General features: G+C 34.9%; 1 protein-coding gene across 1 annotated transcript in view; it reads right to left on the bottom strand.

Annotated features, from left to right (window-relative positions):
* The window catches only part of MIB1 (MIB E3 ubiquitin protein ligase 1), a 132,334-nt gene that overhangs the window by 86,862 nt on the left and 32,580 nt on the right, over positions 1–12,892 (bottom strand). The window contains exons 5-7 of the mRNA XM_079108293.1: positions 12,251–12,317; positions 10,010–10,214; positions 2,198–2,381 (exon numbers count right to left, since the gene is read on the bottom strand). Of these exons, the coding sequence (XP_078964419.1) occupies positions 2,198–2,381; positions 10,010–10,214; positions 12,251–12,317 (456 nt within the window). The remainder of the gene's footprint in view (positions 1–2,197; positions 2,382–10,009; positions 10,215–12,250; positions 12,318–12,892) is intronic.

Here is a 12,892-nt window from a genome sequence, read left to right as displayed (position 1 = left end):
CTCAGGTTCAGCTGTTATGACATTAGTCAACCACACTAGACAATAAATATTTGATAGCTATTACAACAATATAGCTCCTTGTTCTCAGATCCACTCGATGTCCCACTAGTTCTCTCTGCTGCCATACAGATGGATACAGGCCCTGAAACTAACACTAATCTATCTCTTCTCAATAATAATTTAGGGTTCAACAGACTACTCTCACCTAGCTTTGTTACAGATGTCTATGGCTTTTTTGGCTATTTTAATCCAGTAACCTGTTTCTAGCAAGAGGATTTGAAAGAAGTCAAAATCCACATCACCACTACAGAAATCATAGATTTCCCCTCTAGAAATTATCTAGCAGTTGTTTGTTTCTTTTTGCAGTACTAGGGGTGCTTTACCACAAAGCTATATTTCCAGCCCTCCCCTCCGCCCTTTCTTTTTCTTTTGAGACAGGATCTCACTAAGTTAATCAGGCTGGCCTCAAACTTATGATCCTCTTGCCTCAGCTTCCTCAGTAACTAGGATTATAGATGTGCACCAGTGCACTTGGCAAGGTTTTGTTTATGTAGTAGCTTAATGGCAGAGAGAGCACTTTAGCTTTGAAGAAAGATAGATCTGGACAAAAGTTCAGGACTTCAGCTCTGATTTCTTCACCTTTAAAATAAGGATGCCACACCACCACCTATTTATAATATTGCTATAACAAAGTTTGGATAAGTGCATATACATGTAAGTATGTGTATGTAGCAGCTGGTCTCTGAATGAAAGTACCATAACAATAGTTTTTTTTTTTTTTTTTTTTCTGTTTTGTTTACTATTGTATCTCTAAAGCCTAACATGGAACATTCTATGTGCTAAAATATCTGATGAAGAAATAAGGCAGGAAAAATGGATAGACTGAGGAAAGGACAGAACAACAGGAAAGACAGGGAGGAGGGATTGGACAGGATGAGAGAAGGCTAGCTACATCAGGAATTAGAGTTAGATAGGAAGAAAAGGAGATGCTATCCAAGAAAGAAGGACTGGACTACACAGAATGGGGGTGACAAGATAGTAAGAGGGATGGGGGAGGATATATGGGACAGGACCAGAACAGTGAAATTAGAATGGGGAAATAGGACAGAAGCTGGAACTAAATGAAACAAGAGAGGGGAGGAAGCAAAATGATGAAATGAATAGGAGGACAGAGCAGGATGGAAGGGGATAGGATAGAGGACAAGGTAGTAAAGGGATAACTATCAGGATAAAACAGGGTAGTACACAAAGAGGAAAGTGAAGGACTGATGAACAGAGAGAAGGATGGATGAAGGAATGACAAAAAAAATCTGTTATTGAACATTTGATGAAAATGTATTGAATGAATAAATAATAAAATTAAACTGTAATGTTTGAGAGGAAAGCTACCCTCAGATGATGCACATTTTGAGCCTCTCTTAACCACTCTTAGAGACACAGTTTTAGAGACACAGGACTCCAATGCAGGAAAGCTGCAGTGAAACTGCTAGAAACTGAATGGTCTATATTATTCAGGGAGTTGGTATCAGGAAAGCCTCTACTGCCTAACACCACATCACATTCTCCACTAATAGTACTACATCAAAAATATTAACCACAAGACAAGTGTGATGGCACATGCTTGTAATCCGAGCTCCTCAGGAGGCTGAGTCAAGAGGATCACAAATTTAAGGCCAAGCTCAGCAACTTAACGATATCCTATCTCAAATATAAATAATAAAGGTAGAGGATGTAGCTAAGTAGTAGTCACCCCTGGGTTCAATCCTCAGTACCACAAACTATAAATAAATAAAGATCAACCATATCTCTTACTAGACCTTCCCAGTAAAAAATAATTAGAAAACAATTTTTCTTTTAGATACTGCATATTGAACCAAGGGGCACTTAACCACTGAGCCACATACATCATCAGCCCTTTTTATTTTTTATTTTGAGACAGGGTCTCATAAGTTGCTTAGGTCCTCACTAAGTTACTGAAGGTGGCTTTGAACTTGCAATCCTCTTGCCTCAGCCTCATGAGCTGCTGGAATCAAAGGCATAAGCCACCATACTCAGCGCAATTTCTAATTTCTAAGTGCCAATGGAGGTACAATTCTAAGAAGGTTTATGCTAATTTAGTTTCCAAAATCAATTTACTTTAAAAAGCTACATAAGTAGAGTATAATTTCTAGTCCCAAACAATCTTACACATACTTACTGGAAGCATTGCTTCAGCCCATTCACCATGTCCTCTTTGTAGAAGTTTAATTCTTTCCAGATCATAACAAACTTGTACAAGATCTCCCACTTGAAACTGTGAAGTCCCTCCTTCTGCACCTTGTGCAGCATCCCCACTTCGGACAATATTTGCTTTAGTGAGAACAGCAGGATTGAAGGTCCATCTACAAAAGTAAAGCCAAAACTCAAAATAAGTAAGTTTACTTAATTTTAACAAAGTCTTCAACAGAGTCATGTGATCTCACCACCCTCTGGATGCTTTTAAAAACTGTTGTAAAACACATGAGCATTGTTAAAACTCAAACATTTCAGAAACATGTAAAGTACAAGTTCCATATCACACAAATATACCTGGCTCTTCATTATTACCCCACTAGAAACCATTACTAGTTCTCTATTATGTATCCTTACAGAGCTATCAATATGCTGAGTGATATTCATATGCTAGAGAGCTGTTTTTTTCATAAATGGCATTATCATAGACATACATATATGTATTATCCTCCACTTGTTTTCTCTCAGACAGTGCATCTTGGAATATTTATTTTATAATGCTATATATAAATCTATTTAATTCAATTTAATAGCTACAGAGAATCCCATCCCATGGCATGGATACACACTAACATACTTAACCATTCTCCTATGAGAATTTTTACTAATACATACAATATTTTAAAAATCCCTATACATATGTCTTGTGTACACAGGTTGTTTCAATAGAGATTCTTATAAGAACTACCTAACTCAGAAAATCAAGGGTCAAATGTATTCTCTCATATGTGGAAGCTAAAGCAAAATAAGGGGGGAAAGTGTGGGAAGTTGGATATCAGAGATACAAGGAAGATTAATGGAGTAGAAGGAGGAGATTGAGAGGGGGGAGAGGAGGGATGAGAAAAGGGAGGAAATGCAGAATGAATTTAACAAAATCATGCTAAATGCATATATTAAATATACCACAGGGAATTCCACCTTTATGTATGTGTAGAAAGCACTAATCAAAAATAAATAAATGAGGGCCGGAGCCGGGGCTGTAGATCAGTGGCACAGCACTTGCCTGGCACGTGTGAGGCACTGGGTTTGATCCTTAGCATCACGTAAAAATAAATAAAAATAAAGGCATTCTGTCCATCTACAAGTATAAAAAAAAACTTAAAATAAATAAATAAATGAGTGAAAGGAAGATCAGGAGAATAGGAGAAAGGATGAGAGGAGGGAACTGGGACTAAAATGTGAGTAACTCAAATTCCATACATGTATGATTTTGTCAAAGCGAGTCCAACTATAATGTAAAACTATAATGCTCTAAAACAAAAGCTTCCTGATTGAATTGCATATTTCTTTAAAATTTCAATAGACCCAAACTACAAAGAGTGCACCATTTCCCCAAACCATTGTCAATCTCATGAAAATACTATCTTGTTTTAATTTTCCATGCATGGGTATTTTTCATAATTATAATCACTGCATTAAAACAAATTTGTTGGATTCTCACTTCTTTACTATATATATAAGCATTTTTTTTGGTCACCAATTACAAATTTATGAACTATAAAATATAACTGAATAACATTCAGAATATAATTTTATGTTTGTGAAATATAAAATGTATTGAAAATATATTTTCCCTTTTTTATTGGTGTATTATAGTTACACATACTGATGGAACTGTTACATATTGGTACATGCACACAACACACAATATAACAATATAATTTGGTCAGTATCACTCCCCAGCATCTTTTACTCCCTCCCCACCTCCCCCGCTTCTTGCTCCTTTCCTCTACTGATTTCCCTTTGATTTTCATGAGATCTGTCCCCATCTTTCTTTTCCTTTTCCTCTAGCTTCCATAAGAGAAAATATACAACTTTAATCTTCTGAGTTTGACTTATTTCACTTACATAAGCATTTTTGGATGTTGCTACCATCTTCATAACCATTTTTAATGACTAATATTCCATCAAATAGAAGTGCCATGATGTATAACAAAACACTTTAATCCCACACTGAACTCCAAAGGAAAAAGGATCCCTTGTCAGAACAGCTTCTACAGTACTGGTATAATGTAATTTTTCCTTAATTCAAATGGTTATTAACATATAAAAGATTCTGTGTACACAACGTAAAAATCTGTTAGTTACTAAGTTCCTGTAATCATACAAGTAAACTTTTCTTTCTAAATCAACCCCAAAGAGAAAATGCCTTCACATAGTTAAGAATGGAATACACAAATTTTTATTTTGTCTTATCAACCACAGTGCCCTTCACCTCATTCTCAACACTTCAAAATGATACTGATTCAATTTGCTCTCTCTGCCTAAAGTGCTTCCCTGTCCTCATGGAATCCAATCCATCTTTTAAATTTACTACAAGAATAGTTTTCTCTCTCAAGTTTTCTCTGATGTGCCCATTAGAAATGACTACTCTTCTTCTGTGCCATCAGGATACCCTGAATACTTACCTGATATTACTTGTATTATTTTATTATAGTTATTTCCAGTTATGTCTATGTGAAAACTTCAAAGGGGAAAACCCTTCAAAGCAGGAAACCATGTCTTAACTGTCTTTGTAATCCTACTAATCACAGGGTTTAATACAGAATAAGTACTCAATTTTGCTGAAAAAGGAACAAAAAAGGTTATTTTCTAGAACTCACATACCAAATTACTGTTAATACTCTACTGCCCAAGAAAGAATTTTGAACAAGAAAGAATTATGCAACTAATACTAATTTGTGTTAATATTTCCAAACAAGAGAATATTTAACACAAAAATATAAGTAAATGCTAATTGGAACTTACATTGTATCCTTAAGATTTTCCTTTCTTTTCCAAAAAGTTTTATTGAGATATAATTCATATATCACATTCAAAGTGTCATTCAGTTGTTTTTAATATAACAGATTTGTGCAACCACCACCATCAAATTTCATATTCATCACCTCATAAAGATACCCCATAACTATTATAACTATTAGCAGTCCCTCTGCAATCACCCTTCTAACCAGTCCTTAAATAACCAGGAACTTACTGTTCCTTCAGATTTGCTTATTTTGGACATTTTACAGGAATAAAATCACACACTATGTGAATTATTTTTCTGAATTGCTTTTTCCCCTAGCACATTTTCAAGATTCATCTTTTTTTGCAGTATGCCTGTATTTTATTCCATTATATGGACAAACAGTATTCCACTGTAAAGATAACACTGAACTTTGTTCACCCATTTATCAGTTGATAGGCATCTGAGTTGTTTCTACTTTTTGGCTTTTATGAATAATGCTTCTATCAACAGATTTTGTGTGTACATATGTTTTCAGGTTTATTGTGTATATATGAGAGTGAAACTAATGAACTCTTTTACAAGGTGACTCCATCATTTTACAATACCACCAGCTATATATGATGTTTCCAATTTCTCCATACCCTCACTAACCTTTGTTATTATAGACTTTGTTTATTCTAGCCATCATAGCATACAAAGTGGTATCTCATTGTGGTTTTGATCTGACAGAACTGGTATCCTTATAAAATTAAGCAGCACCAGAAATCTCTTTCTAATCACACGAGAGGGAAGACCAATGAAGACACTGTGAGAAGGTGGCTACCTACAAGTCAGAAACAAAAAACTCACCAGAAACCAATCCCAAAAACAGCCTAATTTTTTACTTCAAGCCTCCAGAAGGATAAGAAAATAAATTTCTATTGTTTAAGTTACTGGTCTGCAGTATTTTATTATGGTAGCCCTAGTCAACCAACACAATGAATTTATTGGTCATCGTCTATAGCTTCTTTGGAAAAACGTCTATTCAAATCCTTTCGTGTGTGTGTGTGTGTGTGTGTATGTGTGTTTCGTTTTTTGGGGACTGGGGATTGAACTCAGGGGCACTTGGCCACCTAGCCACATCCCCTCAGCCCTATTTTGTATTGCTTAGGGTCTCACTGAGTTCCTCAGTGCCTCACTTTTGCTAAGGCTGGCTTTGAATTCACAATCTTTCTGCCTCAATCTCCCGAGCTGCTGGGATTTACAAGCACACATCATCTCGCCTGGCCTCAAATCTTTTCTTTGCCCATTTTTCAATTCAGTTGTCTTTTATTGTGGAATGTTAAGAGTTCTTTTTATATTCTATGTACAAGCCCCTTAATAGTCAAATAATACATAAACATTTTCTCCCATTTCATGAGTTTTTCTACTTTTTTCCCCAGTGCTGAGGATCATGCATGCCATGAAAGCACTCTACCCCTGAGCTATATATCCCAATCCCTTTTATACTTTCCTGCAATCTCCTTGGAAATACCAAAGTTTTCAATTTTGATAAAACCCAATTTATCTACTTTTTCTTTGGTTGCTTCTGCTTTTTGAGTTATAGCTATAAAATCATTAGTCTAATCCAAAGTTATGAAGATTCACACCTATTGTGGACTCTGAAGAGTTTTATAGATTTAGTTATTATACTAGTAAGGTCTACAATCAAATTTATTTTTCAGTGCTGGGGATTGAATCCAGGGGTTTACACATGCCAGGCAGGTGCCCTACCATTGAGCTACATCTCCGGCCCTCTATGATCAATGTTGACTTAATGACTTGTACATGGTAAGTGGCCAGGATTCAGTGTCATTCTTTCTTTTTGGCAGTGCTGGGGATCGAACCCAGGGCCCTGTGCTTGCAATGCAAGCACTTTTCCAACTGAGCTATCTCCCTAGACCCCAGTGTCATTCTTTTGCCATGTGGATATTCATTTATTCTAGTACCATTTGTTGAAAAAAAAGGTATTCTTTCTCCACTGAACTATGTTAACACTGGCCCAAAATCAACAGACCTGCTGGAAATGCAGCTCAATGGTACAGCACTTGCCTCACAGGCATGAGACCCTAGGTTTGATCTCCAGCACCAGCTGAATTTAAAAAACAAACAAACAAAAATCAACTGACCTAATTGCAAGGGCTTATTTCTGAATTCTCTATTCCATCAATCTATATGTTTAACATATGTCACTAATGTACTACCTTCATTATTATAGATATGTTTTTTTTGTTGTTTTGTTTTTTTTTTTTGCAGTACTGGGGATTGAACCCAGGGCCTTGTGCTTATGAGGCAAGCACTCTACCAACTGAGCTATCTCCCCAGCCCTGTTTTTAAATTCTGAAATTAGGAAACTTGAGATCTCCAACTTAGTTTTTGGTTATTCTATGTTCCCTGAATTTTCATATTAATCTTAGGATCTGTTTGTCAAATCTCTGCAAAAAAAAAGAAGGCACCAGGATTTTAATAGAGATTATTTTAAATCTGTATATTACTTGGGAAATTACTACCATCTGTTGTAGCCTGAATTATTCTCTCTGCCCCCAGACTATATATTGAAATTCTAATCCCATTAACTATTAATGTAACCTTTCTTGTAAGTTGGGTCTTCTGCAAATGTAATCAAGTTAACATGGAGTCACAGTGGATTTGGCACAGGCCCAGACTCCAAGAAACTCAGCATCAGGAACTCAAAATTAAAAAAAAAAAAAAATTTTTTTTAAACAGACGAATAGGAGATCTAAATAGATGAATATCCGGAAGGGTGGAAGGAGAGAGGAGGTAGCAAAAACATACTAACTCGATATACATGGGCTGCAGAGGAGTTAAATCTATTCCACATAGAGAAAGCAGCACATACTAAAGTGCAAAAGGTACCAAATTCAATGGCTAGTTTTTATAAGGTCATATATAGACAACCACCAGTACAAGCTGACTATAGGGAAGAAGACAACATAAAGATGGTAGGAGAAGACATGATATAAGTCAAGAAACAAGGACTGTCAGCAATCATCAGAAGCTGAGAGAGAAAAAAATAACAAATTCTCCTTCAGTCTCTGGATGAATTAATCTTGTCAATGCCAAGACTTTGGACTTCTGGCTTCCAGAATTGTGAAAAAGTAAATTTCTGTTGTTTTAAGCCATGAGAGATGTGGTAATTTCTTAAGGCAGTGCCAGAAAACAATCTATCACCTAAACAATATTAAATCATCTGATCTAAGAACATGAGATGTCTTTTTAGAAGACCTATAAGGTCTTCTTTAATTTCTTTCAACAATACTCTACAATTTTCACTGTTCAAGTCTTGTATCTCCTCGCTTGTTTTCAGATTGTTCATTGTTCCTGTACAGAAAAACAAATGATTTTTATATTGATTTTATGTTCTGTAACCTTGCTGAACTCATTTATTTTTACTAGTTTTTTGTTGCTTCTTTTTTTGTGTTTCGGTGGTTTCCTTAGATTCCTTTTTTTTTGGGGGGGGGGGGGTGTCATTTTTGTTTTAAAAACTGGGGACTGAACCTTGGGGTACTCCCACTAAGCTACATCTTCAGTCCTTTTAAGATAAGATTTTGCTAAATTGCAAAGGTTGGTTTTGAACTTGTGATCCTCCCACCTCAGCCTCCAGCTCACTGGGATTACTGGTATGTGCTATCACACCCAACTTCCTTAGATTTTTCTATAAACAAGATCACATCACCTGTGAACAGTTTTACATCTTTCTTTCTCTTGCTTCATCCTTTTAGTTCTGTTCCTATCTAATGCCCTCACTAGAACCTCAAGTATAATGTTGAATGTAAGAGAAAAAGGGGATATTCTTGTCTTATTTCTAACATCAGAGGGAAAAGTATTCAACCTTTTGCCATTAGAGCCAAAGAAATTCCATTTTGTCCCTAATATGTTTTGTGTTTTTAACTCACAAAGACTACTAGATTCTGTCATACCTGTTTTCTGCATCTATTGATATGACTACACATGCCTTTAAGATCTGGACACAATCAGAACTAATTCTATAGTTAGGCAAGCAACTTAATGTTAATTTTTCTTATCCTATATAAAATTCATTCCCTAAAAAACCTCAGAATTTTTTAATGAACATGTCAGTAAGATGATTATTCAATTTAACTACTGCCTTTACCTTTTTTATTTAGTTTTTAGTTATAGAAGTATACAACATCTTTATTTACTTATTTTTTTTATGTGTTGCTGAGGATCAAACCCAGTGACTCACACGTGCGAGAAAAGAACTCTACCACTGAGCTACAACCTCAGTCTCTGCTTTTACTTTAAAATACACTATACTAGTAAATGGGACAGATTTTGGCCCCCAAGGCCAAAACAAAAGGCACAGGCTCACACTCCAAGAAACCCAATATCAGGAAATCAAAATTTAAAAAAAAAAATGTAAGCAGACAATAGGAGATCTAAATAGATGAATAGGAGGGAAGGTGGAAGAAGAGAAGAGGTAAGAAAAATATATTAACTCAATAGTAATAGACTTCAGGGGAGTTTAATCCATTCCACACAGAGGAAGCAGCACACACAAAGATGCAAAAGTGAGGAAATACATGTGTTTCTAAATTGCTAATAAGACTTAGTGCATGCGCCCATGTCTAAAGCAAGGAAGAGCTGTACTATCAAGAGTTGACCCTAGAGATTTGGGCCAAAGGAGCTGTAATGCTACTTTTCTCATTCACTGTAGATGGGAAGGTCCATTATGACTTTGGACCTGTTGCGGATATAATGTATTCTACTTCCGAAGGAAAAAGAAAAAAATTAATAGAATTTTATACCATAAATACAAAAATTCATATACATAACACACACTTACCTCGTTTGTTCCTCTCTGTATCACCAACATATTCTGGATTTTAATCTACCACCTAAGAGCTAGTTTTTAACAAGTCTTTTGACTACATCACATTATTTGCTTTCTTCTTTTTCTCTACATACAATCTTTGTCATTTTCAAAAATTGAGAAATACTACCAACCTATTGCCACTTGGATACTGTACTACAATATCATGGTCTTCATCAATGCCACAAACAGTTCCAGTTGTAGTTAAAGTCTCAAACATTCCATCAGTCCATCCTCCGTGACCATGCTGCAAAGACTGTACAATTTCTAGGTCAAGATCTATATTTACCAGGTCACCAATCTGCAATCCTCCAGGATTCCTGTTGCCATTCTGCTCACCTATAAATGCAGAGGCAATTTTAAAAAGAAAAGGGGAACAAAATTCATAGCAACAACATGCAACTGCATTTTTGTATGTATGTGATTACTAACTCAATCTCTTGCTATAGTCTATTCCAACTTTCTATTTCTTTTTTTTTTTAATCATTTTGGTAGTTTTTTCTTTCTAGGAATATGTCCACTTGAACTAGTTTACCCTGTTGGCCTACATATTAGTTTAATTATTATTCCCTTACAATCTTTTCTTTTACAGAGTATTTTATTTCTGATACAAAGTAACTGTAGGTATACATATATACAATGTGTAATGATCAAATCAAGGTAATCGGCATATACATCAACCCAAACAGTTATCTTTTTTTGTGGTAAGAACTCAAAATTCTCTCTAACTATTTTGCAATACAAAACAAATTATTAACTACAGTCACCCTACTGTGCTAGAAAACACTAGAACTTACTTCTAACTAAATTTATACCCATAGCCAACCTCCCTCACAACTGCATGACTTTTTTTTTTTTTTTTTTTCAGCGCTGGGGATTGAACCCAGGGCCTTGTGCTTGCAAGGCAAGCACTTTACCAACTGAGCTATATCCCCAGGCCTGCATTACTTTTAAACAAGAATAACAACTAGATATTTCAGTTTTAGGTTCCATCTAATCTTGAAATATTTAAGAATGCCTTTAAAAGCACAAAATTCTAGAACTGGGAGTTTTAAAAAACAGAAAAAAAAAAAAAAAAAAAAAAAACATCAGACTTCAAGAACTAATAATCTGGGAAAGGGAGGTAGCTCCAGAGGCAGAGCACTTACCCAGCATTCATGAGGCCCCAGCACCACAAAAACAAACAAAAAATTGTAATCATATGATGACTTATTAACGAGTAAACAAACAAAAGACTCTATAAAGGGCTACATCACCTATGTCAGAACACAACATTCTGGGTGTTGAAGATATTCACTTTTCTGCTTGGATGACTTGTTGACTATCCCTACATCAAAGCAAAATTACACAAGAGGATATAAAACAAAACCCTGGGATTTTTTTTTTCTCTGAAGTGCTTAGTATTTTTTTTTTAAACAGATCTTGTGCATTTTGCCTAAAGATTATTTTTTTATATTTCAAAGCTCATTCCCTAGATTTTCAAAGTTCTCCGATAAAGGAATTTTGATCATAAAACACTATGCTTAAGGGATACAAAATGTACGTTGATTCTGCTTTTTCCTTCGAAAGGCAAGAAAATAAATAATATTTCTGAAAATAACAGGTATCTACTTTTCCTTTTTTAAAAAAATTAGGGTGTACTACAAGAAAATGGCACTTTTTCACAAAGAGGCAAGTCAATGATTTAGGAAAATACAGTTCATGTGAGAAAGGAAAGCATTCAGAGTCTAAAGATTTAATAAGAAGAGAACAGTAAAGTCAATCCTGGTAACACTAAAGAATCTATAAAAGTAGTTTTGATTTTCAAATTTTAGTGCCACATGAAATCATATTTATTTTATTAAACTTGGAGCAACTCTTTTTTTTTTTAAGTTGTAGATGGACACAATATCTTTATTTATTTTTATGTGGTGCTAAAGATGGAACCCAGTGCCTCACATGCGCTAGGCAAGCACTCTACCACTGAGTTACAATCCTAGCCCCTGGAGCACCTCTTAATAAGACACTTTTATAGAACTGTATAAGGAATTTATAATCACTAAACTGTCAAATTCTATCCTCAGCAGTGCATGAGATACACATTGATGCAATCTAATGTAAAAAATTTCAATGATAAGAATTTATAGTTCGATGATAAATGTTTCAAATATAAATTATGACACAAGCAGCATACCAATTCCCAAGACAGGACAACTCTTTCTGGGCCCAAATAAATCATAAAAAATGAACAAATACTTTAAAACCAAAATAAATCAAAGAAAATGTTTTCCTAAGTATCTGTAAATCTGTAATGGAAATTAATTTGCTTAGTCTAACTTGTAATTCCATAAACTCTGACTCATTATTTAGAAATCTTCTCTAACCTGCTAACTCACCTAGCACAGGACAATGATCTCTGTAGAAAGAACCTCCTTTGGCATCTTGAACACACTTCAGATCAGACTAAGAAGGAAAAAAAAGAAAAATCACCCCTGAAAACTTCAAATATGGCATGCCTGAAATAGGCAAAAATTTCAGACCATAGGTACCACAGAAGAGTAGCTCTAGGTTAACAAGCATACTGAACAATGCTTTCAAAAACACCTGTTGAAAATTATAAACTTCATCTTCAGATAGATCATACTTATTTGCTTTTTGGAGCTTTCTAATTTTAAAACTCAAAATGAAAACTGAATCAATAACACTGTATTTCAAAAATATACACCCAAATAAGAACTATTAACAAATACTAAAATTTGAAATGTGCATAACACATACAATTTTAAAGATACTTTTACCAAAGACAAACCAAAATTTTTATCTCATTTGACACGACCAATCACTTTTTTAGTAAGGAAAGCAAAGACAAGTGGAAGCAATTAACTACATAGCAGTACAAAGTAGAAAAAGATGATACCAAATCCATTTCATTGATTCTTTGTCTACTTAATTTTCCTATTTATTTCATTGCTAGTCCTTACTTTACTGTAACAGGTAAGCTGAAGTTCCTTACCACTTATCTTTTATAAGAAAAAAAA

Source organism: Sciurus vulgaris, assembly GCF_902686455.1.
Source record: "Sciurus vulgaris genome assembly, chromosome: 13".
Classification (NCBI taxonomy): domain Eukaryota; kingdom Metazoa; phylum Chordata; class Mammalia; order Rodentia; family Sciuridae; genus Sciurus; species Sciurus vulgaris.
Note: the sequence above shows the minus strand (reverse complement) of the source record. Positions and strands in the feature narration are given on the sequence as shown.